The sequence below is a fragment of the Peromyscus maniculatus genome, chromosome 20 (genome assembly GCF_049852395.1).
Source record: "Peromyscus maniculatus bairdii isolate BWxNUB_F1_BW_parent chromosome 20, HU_Pman_BW_mat_3.1, whole genome shotgun sequence".
Lineage (NCBI taxonomy): Eukaryota > Metazoa > Chordata > Mammalia > Rodentia > Cricetidae > Peromyscus > Peromyscus maniculatus.
In genome coordinates, this window is record NC_134871.1 from 50,459,103 (window position 1) to 50,485,255 (window position 26,153).

The following is a 26,153-nucleotide window of genomic DNA, read 5'->3' on the forward strand; positions in this document are numbered from 1 at the left end:
CACACATGGTGCAATTACATACAGCAAACAGGACATCCACACACATAAGTTAAAAATAAATCTTTAAAAAAAATCTCAAACATATAGTCTCAAAGTATATGCACAATGAAGAAACAGAGGATGAGAAAGTGTGAGGGAAAGGTGAAGGGGCATTCTTTGAGACCCGAAGGGTGAGTAGGAAAGAATAAGGCAGGTTAGAAGAGAGAAAGGAGGAAGAAGAGGGAGGAGGAAGAAGAGAGAGATGAAGAGGAGGAAAGCAAGAGGAAAGTGAACAGGAGGTAAAGTCGGTGGTGGGCAGGATAAGAGAAGAGCCGCATACACCAGCCAACTCAGCTATTAGTGTCAGAACACAAAGACTCTACACTAGCTATTATTTACATTTTTATTCTTGTTTGTTTTGGTTTGGTTTTTCGAGACAGGGTTTCTCTGTGTAACAGCCTTGGCTGTCCTGGAACTCCCTCTGTAGACCAGCCTAGCCTTGAACTCAGAGATCCACCTTCCTCTGCTTCCTGAGTGCTGCAATTAAAGGTGTGGTGGCCCAGTTTTTTTTTTTTTTTTTTTTTTTTTTTTTTTTTTTTTTTCATTCTAAAACAACCAGAATATATAGTCCATATGCATGTGGGGAAATCACATTTTTTGCTTCTAGGTTCTCAAAATGTCTTTCATGTAATATTCAGCATGGTTTGAATTCCACGAATATGTAAAAAAAATATTTTTTTCTTTAAATTCACAGACTTTTCTGGAAGTATGCAAACAACCCCCAAAGCCAATTTTAATCATAAAGGACCAAAAGCCTAAATGCAAAAGCATCTTCAGGATCAACTAACAGACGGTTATTTTCAACCCTCTCGTGGGGCAGAGGCACCAACTCAGCTGTTAAGAAACTTCCCCGAGACTTCTCCAGATAGAAAGGGAAGGAGCAGGGAACACCTTCCCAACTGGAGCCAAGCAGATCCTCCTACAGCACAGGTTCCCACTCTAATTCCAATGCATAGGCACTGTGTGGTGCATTAGGCAGCATTTCTAATGCACGTCTGTGGCAAGATACTGGAGTTTCCGTAGATTTAACGTGTGACACCGGATCCCCAAATGGCACCGATCCTCACCTTGTGAACAGGTAAAGGGTTACCACAAGGAAGCTTCTAAGTGAGGGTTACAGTTTGTTGTATACCCATTTATTTACTCCTAAGCAAGTTCAAAAGTAGAAAGAGGCCTGCTTGTCCCTTTGCAGAAGGAGGGGCTAGAACAACAGAATTTAAAAGAAAGTGGAAGGTCACAGTTTTTTGTTTAACAGTCACATCACAGTGTGGGGGGACTACCGTGGGGGGGGGGGGCAGGAGTCTAGAAGAAGGTAGGTAACATCCCAGGCCAATGGAGCAGAGGACCCAGATGACCAGAACTGTCTACAAAGAGTTCCAATGGTGTGAAGGGTTTGAAGTTTACTCTAAAGGAAAGACACTGACTTCTGAAGCCAGACCATCTGGACAGACTCAGCTCCACCCTCCCTCACCAGGTGTGGTACTGGGCAGGCTTCATACCCACTTTGTCCCTCAGTTCCTTCCCTCTTGTGTGAAGGAGGCTAATAAAGGCATTGAGTTCCTACAGTTGCTGTGAGGACTCTGAGAGTTATGGAAGCTGGAATACAGTCCCACACACTGTGCTAGTGTGGTTTATAATAAGAAGGACATATTTGGTCTTCAGCCCCACTCCTGGCATTGAGCTACTAATTAATGGGAACCTAACATTTCCTAAGCAGTAAGGGCAACCAAGGCACCGGCAGCTTTCGTGATTCACAGCAATCCTGTGCAGTGAGTGTAGGCCAACACAGTGCTTAGGAAAGAGACGGCAGTCAGAACCGACCACGAGGCTAGAAGACTAGAACCTGAGTTCTACCCTCACTCACTGGATCAGAGAGGAACCAGGTTCAGGGTGTAGTAGCATGCATCAATAACCTCAACGCTTGCAAAACTGAGGCAGGAGGATCATGACTTGGAGGCCACTGAGGTCTATCTAACAAGATGAGGGGAAGTGGGGAGAGAAAAATCATCTACAGACAGATTCAATCAATTGTGCCTCCATAGGAAGCCTCCATACACATCCACAAGTGATGTCAGGGTCAGAGCACCTCCAGGCTGGCAAACACATGGAGGTGCCAAGGGTGATATGCCCAGAGAAGCCATGGAGTCCCACTGCTCATGCCTCGTCCTCTACACCTTTTCCTTCGGCTGTTTCTGAAGTATATTCTTTTAAATAAATGTAACAGGAGGTGAAGTGTCTTCCTCAATTCTGTGGGCCAATCTAGCAAACGATCTAACCTGCACAGGGGACTGTAGAAACCTCTGATTTATAGGCAAGTCGTGCAGAGCCTGTGAGCACACTGGTAACCCCATCACTACTGATTAAGGCTGAGTGGTCTGAGGGACTGAGCTCTGTGCTCATGAAGCCTATACTCACTCTAGACAATAGTAACAGATGTGATGTCGGAAAGCCAGGTAACTGGTTGTTGGGGAAATGACCTAGGGCCTTCAATCAACTGTCAGAGGTATTGAGAAGTAGAACACAGGACAAGTGAGCTTTTCCTTCCCATACATGGCAGACTTTGCTGGGACCCCTACAAGACCCACTTAGAATTCTAGAATGCGCCTCTTGTGTTTTAAGGTTGTGTTTGCTTACTTCTGCATGTTCCAATGTGGTGTCTGTTCAAGAAAAGCTGTTTTTAACCCGTCCCGCCTTTGAGGAAAACAATAGAAACAAGATTTGTGCCTAGCATCCCTGAAGCCCTAGACACAACCCCCAGCACCGGGGCAACAAAGGAAACAGAGCCTCTACCACGTGGCACAACCTACCCTGGGCTTGGCCACAGCGGTACCTAAGACCTGAGAAAGAGCAGGTGAAGGAGGGAGGCTCACAGAGGTGGTCCTTCTCACAGATCCCTTCTAGAACTCTTCTCAAACCTTGGCAGGTTTTCTGTAACACTTATTTAGACAGCCTACTTCTTGGCGAGAGATTGGGGTGAGACCAGAAGCAATGCAGGAGGGAAAGAAGTGCCCACACTTGGCCTCGGTTGTTTTTTAAGCATTGCCCAGCAGTGCTACCCAAACCCTTTGTTCAGGAGTCATTCTAACCAACCTCCTGTGCCCAGATTAACTGAGCACTCCAAAGGGCTGGTGAGAGGCAACTACCTTCATTTGTTATACCACTGGGACATTCTTCAACTTGCACACAGAGGAAAAGAATGCAATACAATAGCCAGAAACAAACAACAAACAAAATAGAGCAATTGCACACACCCACAGATTCTGAAAAACAGCAACACAGCCAGGCTAGGCCAAAGGCAGAAGGCACAGGCTGGATGATACTACCCTGGCTCACTGTGCAACTTAGCCCCGGAACTCAGCATACCTGACTTTTGTTTGCTTTAGATTAGTAAGACTGCATGAGTATTCCTACCTAAAGGTCACTTTAAGCTTGCAATTACACACAGTTTTATAAGTTTTAAAAATCAACTTTATTGAACTTTAGGTAATCCACCCACTTTGCAGCTCAGTGCTCATGGACACAGGCGCAGGCTGTACAACCCCAGGACGGTCCAGAGAGCCCACAAAGCTCTGCACCTTGAGTCTCTTCAGGCCCTTGAGTACTTCTTCCACTTCTGCTTGTTACCCCCCAAATCTACAGTTTTCCCCTCAGATTTTCTTTTCTCTTGAAATGGGGTCTCACTATGTTAGCCATGCTGCTCTTGGTCTCCTGCTTCTGCCTCCCAAGTAGCCAGGGCTACAGCTACATGCAGAGCCAACCCAACGGCCGGAGAACTGGAAGCCTAGGTAACGTGCACAGCACACAATTCACCAGGCTTCATAAGCAGAAGCACTGCAGAACCGCAGCGCACCTTCATGCTAGCTCGGCAGCCGCTGCGCACCCTCCAGGCCCGGGCAACCACTCCTCTGTTTTCTCCACATTTCTCCACATTCTGGACATTCCATGGGAAGACAATCACAGTGTGACTCCTTTTGCACCTATCTTCTTTCACTTGGCACAGCATCCTTTTTTAATTTACTTTATTTCATGTGTATGAGTGCTTTCATGTATGATGTATGTCTGTGCATCACGCGTGTGCAAGGTCTCCCTGGAGGTCAGAAGGGGGAGCTGAAATTAGGAGTAAAAGACAGTTGTGAGCTGCTGTTTGGGTGCTGGAAATGGAACCTGGGTTCTCTGCAAGAACAGCAAGTCTTCTAACAGTCTTCTGAGCTCTCTCCAGATCTGTCATAGTATTTTAAGGTTCACTGATTTTGTAGCAAATGTCAGAACTCCACTCCTTTTCACGGCTGACTAGTACTCTACTACATGGTCATATTTTAATTTTTTTTTTTTTACCGTAAGATGGACTGTTGCGTTGTTTCCACTTTTTGACTATATGAATAATGCTGCTAAGAACCCTTTTCAAACATTCACACTTTCATTCATTCATTCATTCATTCATTCATTTATTTATTTATTTGGGTTTGAATACATGAGTATGTGGTACATGTGCGGAGGTCAAAGAACAACTTGTGAAGTCACTTCTCTCCTTCCACCATGTGGGCTCCAGGGATCAAACTCACACTCACAACATAAGGGCTTGTCGGCAAGTGTCTCTACCCACTGAGCCATCTTGCCAGCCCTGCAGGGAATATTTGTGTACAAGTTTTTGCAAAGACAATGTTTTGACTTTCTTGGGCTAAAAATAGAAATGCTAGGTCATATGGGCTATGCTTTAATTTTCTGAAAAACTGCCAAACTGTCTGCATTTTTTTAAACTAAACTTTTTATTTTGAGCTAATTATAGATCTACACATGCTTGTAAAAACAAGGCGATCCAACATCCTGAACCGGTTTCCCTTATTAATCACACATTACAAAGCCACAGTCCATCACTGTAACCAGTAAGAATGACAGTCAAGACAATGCCTATCTTCTTCACTGCTCGGCCCCCAGTGCAGAACTATCCCCTCACCACCCTCAGATCCGACAACCACAATCTCTTCATAATGTGATGTTCTGCCAAACCTGGTGGCAGAGGCTTTAATCCCTCATGGGAGATGGAAGCAGGCAGATCTCTGTGAGTTCAAGGCCAGTCTCCAAACAACAGCAACAAAACCAAACTTCTAAGTTTATACAAATATCAAACACTATGTAACTTTTTTCATTCCATGTAACTATCTTGGGAGTTATCAATAGGTCTTTTTTTCCATAGTACGTCATTCATTTTTTAGAAACATGTAGCAATATTCTAATCTGTCTTTTTTTTTTTTTTAAAGACTGTGAATACCCAAGCATGTACATGCCCATATGGGTGTGCAACCACAGAGGCTAGAAAACGATCCTGTATCCCTCTGGCGTTGCCCTACATGAGTGCTAGAAACCAAACTCAGGCCCTCTACAAAAGCAACAGTCCTCTTAAACACCTAGCCATCTCCCCAGCCCCATCCCAGCTCACATTAAAGGAAGAAAGCAATCAGGGCTGGACAGATGGCTTGGTGAGGAGGAGCACTGGCTGCTCTTCCAGAGGACTTGGGTTCGATTCCCAGCACCCACATGACAGCTCACAATCGTTTATAAGTCCAGTTCCAGACAGATATGACACCGCCTTCTGGCCTCTGTGGGCACCAGACATGAACACGATATGCAGACATACACACTGTCCAAACCCCCATGTACACAAAATAAAAAATCTAATTGAGAAGGACTTTTAATTTGTGTATATATGTGTATCTGCATATGGATTTGTGCATGTATGGACAGAGAATCCAGGGGCACTGGAAACCCAGGAAATGGAATTACAGGCAATTTTGAGATTTTGTTACAAAAACTAGGTAGGTCCTCTGAAAGACCTATCTCTGCAGCCCCGTGGCCTGCATTTCTAAGAATATGTGTGAATTGAGAGTGTGTAGTAGAATCTGGTTTCTTACATTTAATACAATACTTATGAAATTTACAGAATACAGACATACTGGTGATCTGTGAATTGGTAACTTGTTCACTTTTATTGCTAGTATTCTCTTCTATATTAGCACTGTCTTTTACCTGCCAACAGCCATTTAGGTGGTTTCCAGTTTGGAGTGATTAAAATTTTAAGTTGTTATGAACCTTCAGCACAAATGTATACTCCATGTTTCTTGTGTAAAGATCTGGAAATTGGATTGCTGGGTGATATACTAAATGTATTTAACTTTTTAATGAATTGCCTTCCCAGGTCATTATGTGCCATTCTATATCCCATACTGTGACTCCCCACTGCTTCACACTTCACACACACTTCTAATTAACAGTCTTTTCCATGTTTAACTATTCTAATGGGTATGAACTGGCTTCTCTTTGTGGCTTTTATTTGCATTTCTATGCCGATCAATAACATTTAGGGACTTTGGAGAGATAATTGTTAGCATCTTTTCTTTTTTTTTTTTGGACAGGATCTCACTATGCACATGGAGACACAGAGATCTACTGCCTCTACCAACACCTGCCCAGCATCATATATATTGCAATGTCATATCCAGATGTTGCCCACTCTTTATGGGTTTTAAGAATTCTTTATAGCTGGGTGTGTGACAAGCAACTGTAATTCTAGCATTCAAGAGGTTGAGGCAGGAAGATCAGAAGTCCAAGGTTATCCTCCTCCACCATAGGGAGTTCAAGGCCAGCCTGGGCTACAGGAGGCCCTGTGTCCCAAAACAAAAGAGAAAAGACAGGGAGGAGGTTAACTTACTTAACATTAACAGTTTGATTCCTTGTTACAAATCCTCCTGATTCTGTACAAAGCTCAGGCGCACAATCTCAGAACCCATCTTCCGGTAAGGAGCACATGGATTAAGACTTTCACACTTTCACACAGGGGATGTGGCGTAGCTGGCAGAGTGCTTATCTGCATTTGACCCCCAGAACTGCGTACCTGGGCATGGTGGCACACATTGTAACCCCAGCACTCAGCAGGCAGAAGCAAGCGGATCAGGAGTTCAAGGTCATCTGAGGCTACATGAGAGGACTTGCCTCATGGAAGGGGGAAAGATTTTCAAAGAATAACACGTATTATGGAAAATCACTTAATAATTAAAGCATATTTATATCAATGCCACCATTTTATGCTTTAAAAAAAGCTGAATTATGATTACCCACTAAAATAAAAAAAAAGCGGTGTATTTTCAGCTTACAAAATCTTCTGGAAGGCTCAGTCAAATGAGAGTAGGTTAGTGTGCATAGGAAAGATCCCCAGCTCTGCCAAGAACATGGCCTAAGACAAACACTGCAAAGAGAAATTTCAATAAATCTTACCAAACAGAAACAAAGGCGAAGTGTAAAAGGATTTACACAAACAACTCGGCAGCGGGAACACAGCGGATGAGATGGCAGGCCCTTATCATGCAGTCTGCTCAGCGCTGTGCTGGCCCTCACTCGGCCTGAGCCCACGGTGACACCATGCTTTCCAGCCACTTCCTCCTCTTAACCAACTACACATGCACCTAGACATGACAATTAATATGGGATTTATCTGAACAGAGATGTTCACCATAGAAAATCAGAAAGAGACAGAAAACCACAAAGGCCCAACAAAGAAAATCTCTAACCAAGCCTTACTTCCTGGAAGAACTGTTAGTATTTTGGTGTGCAGCCTCAGAGCCTTTCTTTCCTCCTCTCTTCCTCCCTCCCTTCCTTCCTTTTAAGTCATGGTCTCATGTAGCTCAGACTAACCTCTATCTCACTATGTTGTTACAAATGACCTTGAACTTGTGGTCCTGACACCTGTCTCCATCAGTGACTGAATTAGAGGCACACACCACTCTTTCCCTTTTTTCTAGGTTTTCTTTTTTCTAGGTTTCTTCCATGGTAGGCAAGCACTCTATGAACTGAACTACATCTCCAGCCCCCAATATTCTAGATTCGATGGAAACATGGAAAACACTTTTTCTATACTTGGAATATACTTGTTAAAAACAAATATTTTCCTATCTTTTAGTTTCCTTAAAACAATTTCTTAAAAGCATTTTAAGGCTAAAGAAAAAACTTTTTAAAATGTTTGAGTTACCAAATACCAAGAGTGTTGTTGGAGTTAAAAAAAAAAAAACCCAGGAATAAGCTTTAAAATATTCTGATAGTTGTGTATAGTGTGTGTGTGAGTATGTGCACACGTGCAGGCAGGTGTCACTGCAGCGTGTGGAGGTCAGGTCAGGCCTCTGCTCTCATCTCCATGTGGGCTCCATGTATGAACTCAGGGCACCGAACTGGCTCTACAAGTGCTTTTCACCACCGAGTCATCTCTCCAGCCCAAGAATTAAATATTGTACACATTAAATAGAATCAAAACTCCCCCAAACAACAACCTACCCCGATAATATTTTGCAAATATGCTATTTTCTATGTGGCAGGAACTGTGACAAGCACTGCACATACGTACATCCCTGGGACAGGTATTGTCGCATTATTAGTGTAGGAGAGAGGTGAACAGGAATCAAGCAGTGCCACTGCCACAAGCTTAAAGGCAGCAGAGTCAGAACCCAGCCGCCACCACCCCACCCCCCAGCCTAGGGCTGCACACTCTAAAGGCAAGCGCTGCACACGGCAGCTCCAGCCTGAGCTTTATACTTGCACTTCTCAGAACTTTCTAGGGCTAAGATTCTTTCTCGCTTTTCTAGTTACTGGGGACTTCAAAAAGCTTTTGTTATGTGGGTTTTACCTATCAATATTTCATCTTGCTAGAATGTAAAACAGAAAACTTTTCAAATCTCATTCTTCATTCGTTTGTTGATAAACTCCACCGTGTAGCTTTAGAAAAATATATTGTACATGAGACCACAACAGTTTTTTTTTTTTTTTAGATCTTGCACCATTTGAAAGAGCTCAGGATATTAAAGGGTCCTCAACCACACCCTGAAAACCACTGAATTACTCTGTAGTCTCCTCAAAGGGGCCTATCACACCATGATTTAAACCAGTGGTTCCCAACCTTCCTAATGCTGTGACCCTTTAATACAGTCAGTCCCTCATGTTGTAGTGACCCCCCAACCATAAAACTATTTCGTGGCTAATTCATAACTGTAATTTTGCTACTGTTATGAATCATAACATAAATATCTGATATGCTATCTTTAAGAGGTCGAGACTCATTGGTTGAGAACCGCTGCTTTAAAGGTATACTCTGACATTCACAAAAGCCAAGGTAAGAGAGCAGCCTAGGTGCCCACCAACAGATAATTAGGTAAGAAATGTGATTGCCAGGAGGTGGTGGCACACACCTTTAATCCCAGCACTCAGGAGGCAGAAGCAGGAGGATCTCTGTGAGTTCAAGGTCAGCCTGGTCTACAGAGCGAGATCCAGGACAGGCTCCAAAGCTACACAGAGAAACCCTGTCTGGGGTGGGGGGGGGAGGAAAAGAAAAGTGATTGCACTTACATACACAACAAAAGCATTTTATTCCGCTATAAAGAACAACCACTGGATGGAAGTGGCTCAGCTGGTAAAATGTTTGCTGAGCAAGCATGAGCCTTTAGAGACCCAGTCATATAAAAAGCTGGGCATGGTGATAATGTGACTATAACCCTAGTGACAGGGATGCAGAGACAGGAGAATCCCTATGAGCTCTCTGGCCAGCTAGTCTAGCTGAATGAGTGAGCTCCAGGTTTAGTGAGAAATTAAAAAAAGGAAGGAAGGAAGGAAGGAAGGAAGGAAGGAAGGAAGGAAGGAAGGAAGGAAGGAAGGAAGGAAGGAAGGAAGGAAGGAAGGAAGCCACCTGCTGCCAACCTTTGCCTTCACACTACAAATGAATACCTCTCCTTCCCTCCCTCCCCCCCTCCCTCCCTCCCTCCCTCCCCTCTCCTTTCCCCGACACACAGCAAAATCGTGTCATTACCAGGTAAACAGATGGAATAGGATATCACCATGCTAAGTGAAATAACCCAGACTCCAAAAGACAAAGACAGTTCCTCTCACGTGCAGAATCTAGACTTCTATATGCGTGCACGACATGAGAGGAGGTGTCTGGGGAGATGAAGGGTTCCGAAGGGAAGGGAGGCTCACGTTCCTATTACACGTAGAATCTAGATTTAACATATATATGCACATATATGACACGGAAGCAGAACTGCAGCTATTTGGAGGGAGGAAGGAGACCAGAGGTGGGGGGGGGGCAGATATGAGTAAAGCACATATTTTGATATTGTATGAAACTGTGATAATGAAACTGATTACTTTGTATACCAACTAAAAATATTAATAAAAAAGGAAACTCTCACCTCACAAACAGCCACATTCTGAGGAACATACTTGCCTAAAATACACTGCAATTTTTTGATCATTTATTAAAGAATTATCATATGCTAACCATATCCAAGAGTCACATACACAGATCAATCCCCATTCAGCAGCACTTACATTCTGAGAGACAGCTACATCAAGAAACCGATAAATAAGTCATGAATCTGTCAAGTGATAAATGGTGTAAAGACAATGATGCAAGATTTTACAATTCCCAACCAGAGAAGGGCTAACTGAGAAACTAAAGCTTAAGCAAAGATCTACGGGGATGAGGACGCCATGAAGCAAGTGAGGAAGTGTTCCACTGAAGAATGATGGATATGAGAGATCCTGCGCAGGCGCTAGGCATCAGGGACAGCCAAGAAGCACGGCTGTGCAAAACCAGGGAGGGAGGGAGGGAGGGAGGGAGGGAGGGGAGCAGCCCACGTTCTCAAGGATGGACACACTGCTCTATGAGGACTTCAGCACGCTACACAGAAGAGCCACCAGCAGGTCTTGAGAGGGTATCACTTGACTTTAAGTGGATCATGCAAGTAATTAAAGATCTAAACTACTGGGTTTATTTGAGGAGGGTTGTTTTATTGAAGATTTTTTGTTCATTTGTTTTGTCGTCCCCCACCCCCACCCCCAAGACAGGCTTTTTCTGTGTAGCCCTGGCTGTCCTGGAACTCACTCTGTAGACCAGGCTGGCCTCAAACTCACAGAGATCCACCTGCCTCTGCCTCCCAAGTGCTGAGGTTAAAGGTGTGCGCCACCACCGCCTGGCTTATTGCAGTTTTTAAATTACATTTTACATTATACATGCATGAATACGTGCATGTGAGGGACCAAGGACAATTTGTGGGAGTTGGTTCTCTTCCTTCCAACATGTGGGTCCCAGAGATCAAACTCAAGTCCTCAGGCTTGATGGCTGGTGCCCTTACCCACTAAGTCATCTTGCCAACACTGTTTTGGAAAGGTCTTAGACTGCAGCTCAGGCTGGCCTGGAATCATATATGTAGCCTAGACTAGATATGAACTTGGGACACCTCCTCCCTTGGCCTTTCAAATATATGGTGGGAATATATCTATTTAAACCACTAGAACATAGAGATTCGTTCCATGTCTTATTATGCTTTTGAGTTTCAAGTTTCCTCTACAGGTGTGAAGGACAATCATGGCATTAAATAACATACACGAGAACTGTGTAGTGTGGTAGCATACATTTTTACTGCTGCATCTCTTTTTCAGTTTGATTTCCCTCGTACAGCCCCTCTATGCTCACTCTGCTGCTACCTCCTACTTGGTGACTTTGCATAACCTTAAGCAGGGCCCAGACTGTGACTCCATGAACTCAGCCCAACACGGCCCTTAAGCTTCAAGAAGTACAAGGGTTTTGAGTGTTGGCGGCAACACAGGGCCTTTAGTATTTTCCTTGTTATCAAAAAGAAAATTTTTAAAAACAATGCATGTGGTAATCATAGAAGTGAGACTCTATAAAAATGTAAGCCTGTATAAGCCTCATCTTTGTTTAATTTGGCACTGTTTTAATAAGGCTAAAATCATGGTTCAGAGTCTTGACAGCCTGCTTCATCCAAAGAGAAACAAAAAAGAGGGAGAAAGAGAGAAGTGAAAGAAGATTTCAAATTCCTTTGATCTGCATCCTAACTCTGAGAAGGTCCAGATAGATCAGTGAGTCAGAGAAAGGGCAGTCAAATGTAAGCCACAGCAGTGCGGACAACAGCTGTCTGTCTGCTACCTGTCTGATGAGATCATCACCCAGGCCAGAGAAGACAGCATGACGAAGGTGGTTAGAGAATGGCAAGTCTGTGGTGCTTAGACTTTACTTCCTAGGGGCGGGAAGCAGATACTCAGACACCAGTTTTTTATCTTCTCCCTGCCTTCTGTCTCTTGAAACAGGATCTCTCTACATAGTCCTGGAATTCACTGTCTAGACCAGGCTGGCTTCAAACTCTCAGAGATCCATCTGCCTCTGGCTCCCCAGTGCTGGGACTGAAGGTGAATACCACCACACCCTGCTTTTATCTTCTCTCTTAACCCAAGAAGAGGCACCATTTGAGAGGAGGTCACATCCAGCCTTACAAACTAGAGATCTCTGGCATCTCTTTTTAAATATCTTGAAGCAGAAAGAACACTGGCAAGAGATTGTGGGAACAAAGTCTCCTCCTATCTCTGCCATAAATTAATTACACGATTTCAGGAAATAAACCAACCCCAAAGGCCAATTTCCTCTTTTCAAAAGAAAAAGAAGACAAGGAAATACCTAAACTGTCCTTCAAACTCTACAATTCCTTAAAAAGAAACCAGGGTGGTTTTTTTTTTTTTTTTTTTTTTTTTTCCGGGGATGGGGTGTGTGGGAGGGGTAGGGGGTGGTTCGAGACAGGGTTTCTCTGTGCAGTCCTGGAACTCACTCTGTAGACCAGGCTGGCCTTGAACTCACAGAGATCCATCTGCCTCTACCTTCCAAGTGCTGGGATTAAAGACGTGCACCGCCGCTGCCACCGCCGCCGCCACCACCACCACCTTAGAAACCAGGGTATTTCTAAGCCCACTTAGAAGTTCGAGCACTCAAGAGATCCACAAGTAGGTGATATAAGGCTGAAGGCTCTGAGGTTTTTGATCAGCTCTCTACTTCTGAGTGTCGGGGGTTCCTAAAAGTACCATGCTTCCAAAATGGGCGGGATTCCATCTGCCTAGCTTGCCCCTTGTGCCTTGCCATCTTCCCCAGCCCTCCTCTGAATGACTATCATCCCCCTATTCTGTATGCTCTGTTTTAAAACAAACAGTGCAGAGGCAAACGGCCACGATCAAGGAAAAAGAAGTCAAAGAAACATTTAGGAATTAAGTACAAAGATATCAAAGGATAAGGACGTTAACTAATGAACGGAGGAGCAACGTTTTAATTAGTGAATTTTTTGAATAGGCAACATGCAACTGGTGTGAACATGAATGGTCTGAAAGGGGCACCGTTGAGAACAGGCGTCTCTGCGCACAGCCAACGAGCGCACTCACATAGGCTATGCTCTGCTTCGCAGGCCGAGCAGTGGGATTCTCGGGGTCAAAGTTTACATACCTAATGCCTTTATGTACCTATATATCCTTTTGCATTACAGCATAGTTCCAGAATACGCTCAAAAGACTACTCAACTGCTCTGTGGACACCAAGTCTCTTCTACTTCGGCCTCCTGGTCTTTCATCATCCTCTCTCCCTGAAGCAGCCACAATGACCAAAGGTATCCTATGCATGGACAAGTGTGAGGCCTGGGGGTACACACATATGTACACAAGCAACAGGGGGAACGGGCCAGCTGACTCCTTAACTGTATTCCAACATGATCAGGCATGTATTGTGGGTCCAAAGCAGACCTGGGAAGCCATCCTAATACATTCTGCCAAGGAAGTCTGTCTTACTGTTATGGAGGAATGAACTGACAGAGTGGTACTGACTGGGAAAAGGCAGAGGGCTGCCCGGCTGGGGTCACACACACACACACACACACACACACACACACACACACACACACACACACACACAGAGAGAGAGAGAGAGAGAGAGAGAGAGAGAGAGAGAGAGAGAGAGAGAGAGAGAGAGAGAGAGAGTCAGGCCTGAGCCCTGGCATACCTCCATTAAGAAAGATACCCATCAATGCTGTGCCCCTATATTATTCTCTTAGGGCCAGCTTCAGAAATTGTACAATGTTCATTTCAAGTCATTTTCTAATTGTGACAATCCAGACAGATTCCAGTCATGGTTTGACTGGAACACTAAGATCTACCCAACAACACACTTCATCACAGACAGGGCACACTACAAATTCAGGGAGGCAAAAGAACACCGACTTTAAAAGCCATGAAGCTGGCCAGACAGTGGTGGCACACGCCTTTAATCCCAGCACCTGGGAGGCAGAGACAGGTGAACCTCTGTGAGTTCGAGGCCAGCCTGGTCTACAGAGTGAGATCCAGGACAATGGCCACTGGATCATTTATTCACGGAAGAAGAGATTACAAAATACGTTAATAAAAATCTTAATTTAAAGGCTTATGCTTATTAATGAGAATTAAGTCAAACAAAATTCCACCACTCTTCAAAAGATAAATTAATGCCTGCTAGGAGTCCACATCCATGAGTGATGTGCTCGTAAGAAGCTGGTAAGGGCTGGAGAGAGAGATATCAGGTGGCACACAACTGCCTGTAACTCCAGCTCCAGCTCGGCCTCTGTGTGCTCTGCACTTACACAGGCCACATATCTACACACACACACACACACACACACACACACACACACACACACACACACTTTACTGAAAAGAAACCTTTTTCAAAGACACTTATGGTCTAACTAGGAGCCACCTGTAGGGGACCCCTGGTGTGCACTGTGAAGGTGGCACTGCGGGAATGACAGGACAGAGGGTGACCCTACTGAGACAGGTTCACGGAAGGGCAGCACCCAACTGGATCCAAACCAGCTTGAGGCCTCCAGCAGTGTGAAGGAGGGAAACCCTCACCAACGCTCAAGAATGTCCTTCCAAAACCTCCAAGCTCCAAGGACTGGGTGGAAACTGCTGCTGAACACAGTGAACCCCAAACTATTATACCAGCACCTTAAAATTTTGCATCTTCAATTCTGTCTGAAGGACTTAGTTACTTTACAGTATGAAAAGCATTTCTCTTAGCATATACTCACGGAGTATAGATTAACGTATTTCTTGGCTTTTAACAAGAATCACTGTTTACTGACTTTCCATAGCAGAATCATTTCATTCCCATCACAATGGCTGCTGCACTACTGTTATAATGGGCTCGTGGCTGTGACACTCCAGAACAAAACAGTCAAGTTTCACAAAGCCATCCCTGGGGGGTGGTATTGAACGCTTTTGAACATCTCCTAACTTAAGTAATGGGAAGGCCATCCCTAGACCCAGCTTCACTGTTTTTACGTACATAACAAAAAGATGAAGCCCACGTCTACCGTCTTCTCAGCAGACGTTTGGTCCTACCTGTTCCAGGAGCCTTGTCAATTTCACCCACACTTGTCTTACACACTGTTGTCCTTTGAAAGTTTTATGAAGTAGCTGGTCTGACAGATGGGTGACCAGCCCTGCCCAGCATATGTTGTAAGAAAACCTACTCTTAGACAAGAAACTACAAAAAAACCAGTCTTTTCTTTCCCTTTTAGGGCTAGGAACACTGAAATTATCTTGGGGGAAGAAACTTTTTAACCTACTATGCGGTGTTAGTGTCTGAGACAGAAAGAATGCTCAAATATTAAAATCTGCCTCTTAAAGTAAAATACACACTTGCCCCCACACAGCAGGAAACTGGAATACAGATGGGAAAAATCGAGTCAGTTTAACCAGGAGCTACTGAGATACCTCATCAAAGACAGATGGGAAACACTCAGATAAGCACACTATTTGTTTAGAACCCAAAGCTCCAGAGATCCGTGGGAGGGGAAGAAAAGGCAACCTGAAAGGCACAGCACACTAGAACAGAAAAATTCATCTGATAAATGACGCATTATGGCTGTGTTTGTAAAACAGAAAAAAGAGAATGGCTCGTATCCTTCTTTCTTGGCCCTTCCTGTCCACGGCGTAACCTAACGGCATCTCCGGCATCTGCTCGTCTTCAGCTGATGTGTATCTGACCTGACAACACACTACCTAAGCACTCCCCAAGGACGACAGAGACCAGTCATGCCAGAGATGGAGTTTCATTCTCTGTGTGGGGCCAGGGGATGGGGTAGAGGGTGCAAACGCCACTTGTGTGAATCTTTCTGAAAACACTACAGATTACATTTTAGTATAAGTCTAAAAATAAGAGAGGGAACATTCTCTATTTTTAGATATCTGACTTACAAGTTTTAAAAACACCAAAAGTAAAAGAAACTATGTGGAATTTTTAAATGTTTTAAGAGAAGCTTTGAATTGAGAAACTATTTTTAGAGATAGAATTTCAAAAATCTGCATTCTTTCTGTTAACTGCTCCCCTATCTCTACGGTTTAACCCAATCTTGTGCTTTATCAAGAGCGTTCGTTCCCACAGACGCTGTAAAGATGAAATGGAAGGCTGAGGCACAGAGGAGAACAACAGTGGAGGAAAGCGTCAAAGATCCTCTCACAGTGACTACAAAGAGTAGGTTTGTGACTAAAGACACACTACATAAAGCAGCTAAAGCAATGTAATTACTCTTCACTAAAGCAGTGCCGAAGACAGTGATGAAATGGTTAAAGACAAGCAAGTAGCTCCCCTGGCTGAGCGCTCCTCAGATCAATTAGCATCTAATTCAAAGCTATGCCTGAAAAACTGAAATATGCAATTCAAGAAAAGAATTTTAAAAACAATAAAAACCTGAAAATGGAATGTTTACTGAATGATGCACGTTTCAGCTTCCCATCTCAGACCAGTGCTGCTAGTACAAATGAGCTCAACCATTCTAAAGATGCCTGTGGCAAAGGAGCTTTGCAGGAAATAAGGGAATTACCTGACTGCACAGCCATCATTAGCATCTCGGGCTCCAGCAGAGTCATGACGGAGTCTTCACGGAAACAGCTCACAAACACAAAAAGTCCAAGTCACAGGAAAAGTCTAGAAAGGTCACAGCGAGCTTTACAAATTCAGTCTCATGCCTGTGCGCAAAGGAGAATGTGAGAACTCACTCCCCTCCTCGGAGAAGACACCAGTTCTCCACCCTTCAGGCAAGTCAAGATGGCCCAGAGTTGAGTGACTGCAGACAGGAAGCCCAGCGAGCACTCCAGAGAAGACCTGAAGTTCGTGGTTAGAGCAGTGGCTCCTCCCCTCCGGTCCTCTCTGGGGGAGGGGAGGAGCACAGAAGGACTTCGGAAGGCAGATTAAACTGCTTTCCTCTCTTTTAGAAATGGGAAGGCGGGGTTTTATTCAAAACCCTACTAGAAGGAACTCTGGGCTAATTCAGTTTAGGGCAACAAAACAAACACAATCCAAACTCAATCTCACGAAAGAAACATGTTGATTTGTATACATATCAACATATATATATATACAAATAAGTGCGTATGCCACATAACTTTGCTGAGAATCCCAACAGCCTTTCTTTCATACGTGGTATTTACAGGCAACAGCTAAGGAAGCTGACGATTTAACTACATAAGTTCAACTGTTTCCCCACCCCCACTCCAATTAAAATATGTTTCCAAAAACCATAGAACACATTCCAGAGCGGTAATCTGTTTCTCATATCTGCCGGTCCTCCTGAAGAGCCCCTCACTGCCAATGGGGGTACATGTTAGCTGTGAATAGACAGGGTGCCACAGATAATTTTCCTACAATGCTCTGAGATTATGCTGGATATAGGGAATACACTGGAAAAGCATCCTTTCCCTGATAAACTTCAGCCTTTTCCTACTACAGGGAGCAGCAACTCTTCTGAATAAGAATGGACATGAATGGACATAGGCATTTTGCTTTCCCTAGGGAGAAAAAAAAAAAACAAAACCTAGATCCTTTTAAATTACAGATAGGAATTATTTCATTTGCCTCAAATTAAAAGGTCATTTATTCCGTTTGCAGTGTTTTTTTATAACTGATATCCACAATAAAGTGATAGTAAGATGCTTCTGAGCCGTTTGATGGACTTTTAATACCTGAAAACCAGGAAGCTGTTGGGTGGTTATCTAAATTTCTGACCCTTTCTGGTGCAACATGCTAGAGCAGCCTCAGCCCGGTAAATGCTTTAATGCTTACAAAGTCAAACAAACAATAAATGGACACACTAGGAGACCTTTTAAAGAACAGTTTCACAGAGAGGGCAAGGCACAGGAGAAAAGGCAATGCAGATCTGGGGTAGGGAGGTTCTGTGGAAGAGAAAAACTCCCTCTCTTTCTCCCTCCAAGAACATCATGTTTAAGAGGCGAGCTCTATATAGAGCTGCGGGAATGACTCAACAGGCAATGGAGTGGCAGCCAGTGTGGGCGCACGCTGCTCCGGGAGGCAGGAGGTTCTCACAGGCCCTGCTGGCAACCCAGCTCCAACTGGCAGATGAAAAATGAGTGAATTTCAACTGGGAGTGCTTAAGAGTTGGCCAGAGGTTACCAACTTGGGGGGAAGCATCCCTAAAAGGCTGAGTCATCCCTTCGACCCTCTAGGTCTATGAAATATGCTATGTGAGGGGTTTTGTTTTTTCCATATGAAGCAAATTCTCACAGTTCTGTACTTAGAGGGGAGAATGACAAATTACAAGACTCCTGAATAGAGACTGAAAAAGGGCACAGACGGTCTCCCTCCTGCCAGGCACCTCTGTGCCACAGGAAGTGCTTACAATGCCACACATGTCAGTGTTCAGCCCACAGGAGACATGGACACTTATGTGATGGACAAGAACGAGGAATAGCAGGTTTTGGCTTAGATTTTTTTTTTTTTACAGCAAGTCCTACTCATATGAACGTGGGACAAAAGGAACATGATTTTTTTAAAAAGCTGTTTTTAAAACAGAAATCTAAGTAACTTTTTAAAATCCCAGAAAGTAAGATATTTGCTTAATGATCAGATTTTGCTTTTATGTCAAAGAACATTGTAATGGCTATTCTCAGTTGTCAACTACATCTGAAATTAACTAAAAGCCAAGAGGCTGGACATACCTGCAAGGGATTTTTTTTTCTTAATTAAACCATTTGAAGTGGGAAGACCCATTTGTGATCTGGATCTTTGAGGTGGGAAGATATACCTTTAATCTGGACCATACTTCTGCTGGCAGCCATTATAAAGGGCATGGAAGAAGGAGCTTGCTTTCACTCGTGCTAGCAAGTCATTCCTTCACTGGCATAAGAGCCTACTTCTTCGGGATTCCAGCATACTGAAGACCAGCTGAGACATCCAGGCTCACGGACTGAACAACTACTGGATTCTTAAACCTTCCATTGGTAGACAGCTATCATTGGACTAGCTGGACCACGGCCTATAAGCTACTCTAATAAATCCCCAATAGATAAGATAAATGGATGGATGGATGGATGGATGGATGGATGGATGGACGGACGAGTAGGTGGGTAGGTGGGTAGGTGGACAGGTGGGTGGGTAGGTAATAGACAGACAGACACATACATACATGCATACATACATACATAGATATATATATACATAGATACAGATAGATTCATTCATTCATTCATTCATTCATTCATTCTATAAGTTCTGTTCCTTTAGAGAACCCTGACTAATATAAACATCTACACATCCACAATCACCGTGCAAACAGACTTTAGGATAGTGCCGCCCCCCTCGCCCCCCCCCCCCAGTTCCAAAGTTTTGGATTCAAAGTATTGAAAACTTGAGTTTCACAAATTTTGTGTAAATTGGTAATACTTCATAAAAACAGAACTAAAATATACTGATAAAGCATACAAAACTAAAGTATATGTTCTCTACACTGGGCTAAGAGCACCAAGGGAATGAAGGCTAACCAAATGTAAAATAAAATAAAAGCTTTGCTTCTAAGCATGGCTCTCTAGCTAATCAATGCAAATTTAGCATGATCTATTAATTCACTAAAGGGACATTATACTACAGGTATCAGTATAGTTCGCAAATGCTTAACAAGTTTTAGTAATTATTTAAAACATTTAAACAATGTTATAATAAAATAACTGCATATTGCGCATGTTTTCTCTACTCCTACCCCATCAGCCGAGAAACCCCTCAAAGTCTTCAAAATCTGAAAGAAACAGAGCAGTGTCACAGACTCAAAACCTAACACTCATATAGCAAGGCAGAAAGACTGGAAGATCTAAGGTACCTTGGGCTACACAGTGAGGCTGTGAGTTGGAGGAAGAAAGGAGAGAAAAGGAAAGGGGCGGAGCAGCACCACCAACAGGCCTTTACACTAGATGAGGCCTAGGAGAGGGTCAGTGCGGCCACACCTCCTGGAGGCTTCCCCTCCCTCAAACACATTCTTCCCTACCTCTTTCGCCTTCCTCCTCAGAATCCCAAATGACTCCTCTTCCTCTGCTGTCTCAGGACACCCTTCCCTCCTTTCACACATCCCCGGCAATCTCATTCTTCCTGAAGGTTTTAACTAAATTTCACCCCATATCTGACTCTGACATCACTCTACCTAGCTATCTTAAGCACGTATGTCCAAAAGCAAAACTTTCCAGTATCGTCACCCTGTACCACCCCCTCAAGAGATGCCTTTCCTTTTTCCTTTACATAGATCCCAAACCATGAACTTATACACTGCTCAGCCCTGAACCACTAATGAGTTACTAAATGCAAAATTAGTTACCAAATGTAACTGATTACCTCAAAACCAGTCTTTTTATTCTATCCCTTCAACCAATGCTTCACTGTAGGCCTTTAAATGTTGCCCAAAGTATGCAAATAGTTTTAACTTACAGAAAAATCTAAACACATACAAAGACGGCAGAGAATTGTGTGATAAACTGTCTATGTTCCATCATTTACCTGGACACTCGCACCCTGTGGCCAAACTTGTTCCAACTACTGTGTGGGAGACCCACTGTGCCCCCACCACCACAGAGCACTCACCAACAATGTGCCGTTCCAAAGCCAACGCCAGGCACTTAATTGTCTATTCATTAAAAACACAAACTACAAGCCGGGCGTTGGTGGCGCACGCCTTTAATCCCAGCACTCGGGAGGCAGAGCCAGGCGGATCTCTGTGAGTTCGAGGCCAGCCTGGGCTACCAAGTGAGCTCCAGGAAAGGCGCAAAGCTACACAGAGAAACCCTGTCTCGAAAAACCAAAAAAAAAAAAAAAAAAAAAAAAAAACACAAACTACCCAGTGTAACTGTAGTGCTACAACACCATTTGTTGTTCGTTTTTCGAGACAGGGTTTCTCTGTGCAGTTGTGGTGCCTGTTCTGGAACTCACTCTGTAGCCCAGGCTGGCCTCGAACTCAGAGATCCGCCTGGCTCTGCCTCCCGAGGGCTGGGATTAAAGGTGTGCCCACCACTGCCTGGCCCCAAAATATTTTTAATCCCTTAATATGATCAACTATCTAGCTAGTGTTTAAATTTTTCCAGTTATCTCATAAATTTTTAATTGTTTTATTCAAATTAGGGTTCACAGGTGTCAACACATCTCATCGATGTGTCCCTTACATTTCTTTAATCTTGCACTTTATTTCATGAAGAATGTAGGCCGCCTCCCCACATTTTGGATTTGCTGTTCTCCCATAGCACTAATATATACACCGTTCTACCCCTCCTCATTTCCAGTTATTGGGAGTTAGATACAGAACCCCAATCTAAGTTAAGTTAAACCTTGGGGCAAAAATATGTCACAGACTGTAGTTCTCCTCAGCAGTGCCAAGACCTGCACAGCTTTATGGTTGACGAGAAAATGAGGGGCAGACATATGTACAGAAAATCTAAAACTAGGTAGGCATGGGCTTTAACAGTCCAGCAGCAGCCCAGAAACTCAGCAAGTTTATGTTGCTGAGCGAGAAGGCAGGTGTGGTACACATCTGAACGCGGAGGAAGGCATGCTAGCTAAACTCAGTAGGTCTCCCAGTCGTCTCAGGTCTCAGTCACGGGGAGGAGGAACTCTGGTAGGTTCTGCGCACACTGATCAAGTGTTCGACTGTTCACAGACACCTGCACTTGGACCAGAGGGAGGCTCTGCCATTGCTGTGAGTCTAACCCGGGGAAGGCTCTGTCATTCCCACAGGTCTGAAGCACTGGGCTATTGACACGGCCATGCCCATGTCAAGAGCACACATTCACTCAGGACTCCATCAACTCCCCATACACCAGTAACTTTTCCTTCTCATATACAAGGTGTTAACTCTGAGAAGCAGTAACTTTCATTCTTCATTCATTCATTCATTCACGGGCAGGGTATTAACTCTGTCGCCCAGGCTGGACTCAAATTTGTAGCCTACTTCAGCCTCCTGAGGGCTGGGTGATAAGCACGAGTCACTTGCAATGTTCCTCCTTTTGTTTATATGGAAGTCAGGGGATAACTTGCAGGACTATGCTGGTCCTGAGGATAGATCTCAGGCAGCAGCCCCCAAGGTAACTTCTTAACTATGCTGCTCGGGTCCACTCTTGCCTACTTTAAAATGATCCTTGTTAGCAACTGATTCTTTTGCTGTTGCTGTTAATTTCTTCTGATTTATTTTATTTGTTTACGAGTATTTATGGGGCAGCAGCAGAGGCAGGCAGAGCGGCAGCAGAGACGCGGTCATAATAAAGACCAGAAACTGAGCTTTTACCCGCTGAGGAGTTAGTGAAAACATGGAGATTAAGAGCTTGGAACAGGGACGCCTTTAATTCCAGCACCAGGGGAAGTAGCCATCTCCATGGGACGTGACCAGAATGGATCCAAGAACACTCTGCCTGAGGCCAACCCAGGGCCCAGCTGCCGATCTTGCGAAACCCAACAACTTGGAAGTGTTGGTGAGATTGCCCTACTGAACAACCTGGTCAGCTGAGATCCATTAGGGAGAGGATTCAGAATCCTACAGTCTGCAGTCTGAAGAAACAAGATCAGCTGAGGAGTTGACGATTGAGAAAAACGCGACCTGAAAACACAAAAGAAGGCGCCGTCCAGCCACCGAACCAGATCACCAGAATCATAAGCCTACCCCACACCAACTGGGAGCAGGTAAGCCCCCATCTCCGGACTGGCAGTCCCCTAGGCCCTACACATCGGAGTCCCAGGGACCAGACAGCTACCTTTCCCTGCTCCCCCACCAAAAAAAAAAAAAAGCAACCCCTAAAAACCTAACAACCACTGGAGCCATAAGCACACCCTGCACCAATTGGGAACAACTGCTCCCTGAGACAGAACCCACTAATACTGATTGGACTAAGCTGCTCCCGGAGAAACAGAGCCCAACAGCAGCGATTCGACCAAGAACTCCTAGTGAACCAAGACTATCAATTGGAACAAGAGAGGCGCCTTCAGATACAGACACCGCCTGCACCGAGCAGAGGAAGAGGTGAATAGACGCCAATGCAAAAATACAGGCAACAACATAAAGACCTATATGACAACATCAGATCCTACCGATTCTACACCTGCAAGACTTGAACATACCAAGGCAGAAGAAGCAGAAGAAATAAATCCTAAAAATGACTTTAAGAAGATGATAGAGGCCCTTAAAGAGGAAATGAAAAACTCCCTTAAAGAAATAGAAGAAAAAACAAACAAAAAATTGGAAGAAGTCAAAGAATTACCAAGAAAAAGTAATTAAACAGATGAAGGAAATAGTTCAGGATTTGAAAATTGAAATTGAGACAATAAAGAAAACACAAATTGAGGGAATGCTGGAAATAGAAATTCTGACTAAATGAACAGGAACTACAGATGCAAGCATAACCAACCAAATGCAAGAGGTGGAACAGAGAATCTCTGACGCTGAAGACACAATAGAGAAAATAGATTCGTCAGTCAAAGAAAACACTAATGACAAAAAAAAGTCGTAACACAAAATGACAAAGAAATTTGGGACACCATGAAAAGACCAAAGCTAAGAATAATAGGGATAGAAGGAGAAGAATACCAATTCAAAGGCACAGACAATATATTCAACAAAATCATAGAAGAAAACTTGCCTAACCTAAAGAAAGAAATACCTATGAAGATACAAGAAGCTTGGGCTGGAGAGATGGCTCAGCGGTTAGGAGCACTGGCTGCTCTTCCAGAGGTCCTGAGTTCAATTCCCAGCAACCACATGGTGGCTCACAACCATCTGCATTGAGATCTGGTGCCCTCTTCTGGTCTGCAGGCAAACATGCAGCCAGAACACTGTATACTAAATAAATAAATAAATAAATAAATAAATAAATAAATATACAAGAAGCTTATAGAACACCGAATAGGCTATTTCCAAAAAAAAAAAAAAAAATCCCTTTGCCACATAATAATCAAAACACTAAACATACAGAACAAATAAAAATATTAAGAGCCGCAAAAGAAAAAGACCAAGTAACATATAAGGCAGACCCCATCAGAATAACCAGACTTCTCAATAGAGACTATGAAAGCTAGAAGGTCCTGGACAAATGTTATACAGACACTAAGAGACCTCGGATGCCAACCCAGACTATTATACCCAGCAAAACTCTCAATCACCATAGACAGAGTAAACAAAATATTCCATGATAAAACCAGATTTAAAGAGTATTTATATATATGTGTCTGTGTGAGAATATATCACACATGTGCAGATGCCCCTTGCTAGGAATTTGATATCCTAACATCTTGTGTTTCACCTTTTAAAGGAATTACCAAAGAATATAAATGAATTGGTTTACATAACTTGTTTAATCTTTCTCTTTCATTCAACTGTAAGTTAATGACAATGAGATCCTCATCTGTCTTGTTCATTGCTCTCTAATACTTAGAACTCAATTGAAAGAAGTCCCAGAATAAATTTTTCAACATTAAAATGGTCAAACAATTTAAGTATTTCTATTTTTAAGGAAATAGTGTACACACACACACACACACACACACACACACACACACACACACACACGAGCTTTAAGAGATGTTCAATCAAACCATTATCATGTAAAAAATACAAACAGTTTTAAATACCCAACTGGGGAGAAGATTAAAAATATTCAACAGCATATGAAAAATCTTAGGCTACAGGCTGAATGGAGCAGGACACAGCACATAAACCAACAGCACTAGTGCGTAAGGACACTGGAGGAAGAGCACCAGAGGCTGACGGCAGGTTTCTCTGGGATGTGGGGCGCATCTCTGAGGAGCTGGGGTTTTTGTCTCTACTGTCTATTTTTTTGGAGTTGGGGGCTCTATCTGGTATCTGTTCACTGGGCGCCTGGCTCAACATCTGATGAACAAGATGGAAACCTGATTATCTTTAAGACTGGGTTGAAGTAGTTTAGGAAAATCTCTAAGTCACTTTATAAATAGAGTCATTTAATGAATCTTGAGATTTGGACATTTTCAAGTGAGACTAAATCTGGAAAATCCTTGAGGCTTCCTGGGGAACATAGTTTTAAAAGTCTCTTTTCTTTCCCCAAGAAAATATTATAATTTGGACCTGAAACTGCCCACTCAAGACTTTTACTTCTCTCAATAATTAATTAGTACCTCCTGTGCAGCACTGTGGTGCGAAAGAACACAGGCGTCCCCTTACTGGGAAAAAACACACAAGATTGGCCCTTTCTCCCCTGGCTGTAAAAACATGCAAAACAGAAATGAGGACTTCTTAAATCACACACAGAGAGAAGGAAAAGCCCCTTCGAAGGGAATAAATGTCATCGTTCCACTTCCATTCTCTTTCATATAGCTCTTCCCACCCCGCCCAGCAGCCTAGAAAGCAGACCATAAATTCTCTTTCCGGAAGATATTTGGGATCAGCTGGAGAAAGGGAACTCAAAGAAAAGGTAACATTTACAACAGTATCTAAACAGAGGAAACACTTGAGGGCTGAGGCTAAAGCTAGCATGCAGGGCCTCAGGTTAAATTCTCAGTGCCACAAAACCAACAGGGAAAAGTAAATGGAAGAAAACACATGAAAGACCACCACAAAGGAATGACAGAACTTCATATAGAACTCTAACACACCAGAGAATGTAGTCACAGGGCAATAATCTAGAATAATATCAGGTCTCCAAGTTTACAGATTTAAATGTCATTTCAACCAAATCCCTACAGCAATATTGAAATTCAAAAGGAAATGCAAAAAACAAAGAGCAGATAAGAAATCCACTCTTGGAAAGAACAAGGTAGAAGGAGTTGCTTTTCCCATGTAACATGGTTTATACCAGTTAGCATAACTCAAATTAGGAGGAATTTGAGCAGGCCTAGATTGAAGGACCCATGGAGCAAACACAGTACTCAGAAACACACCTACGTATCAGTAAATCCTTGCACATGAAAAAAAAAACGCCAC

General features: G+C 43.5%; 1 protein-coding gene across 2 annotated transcripts in view; it reads right to left on the reverse strand.

Annotated features, from left to right (window-relative positions):
- The window catches only part of Mrtfa (myocardin related transcription factor A), a 184,837-nt gene that overhangs the window by 76,829 nt on the left and 81,855 nt on the right, over nt 1–26,153 (reverse strand). Inside the window, exon 1 of one of the 2 annotated variants that reach the window (XM_015997861.3) lies at nt 16,767–17,036. The exons of the other annotated variant lie outside the window; for it this stretch is intronic. Within the exon in view, the coding sequence (XP_015853347.2) occupies nt 16,767–16,812 (46 nt within the window). The 5' untranslated portion in view covers nt 16,813–17,036. Of the gene's footprint in view, nt 1–16,766; nt 17,037–26,153 lie in introns of those variants that run through there. 2 annotated transcript variants of the gene reach the window in all.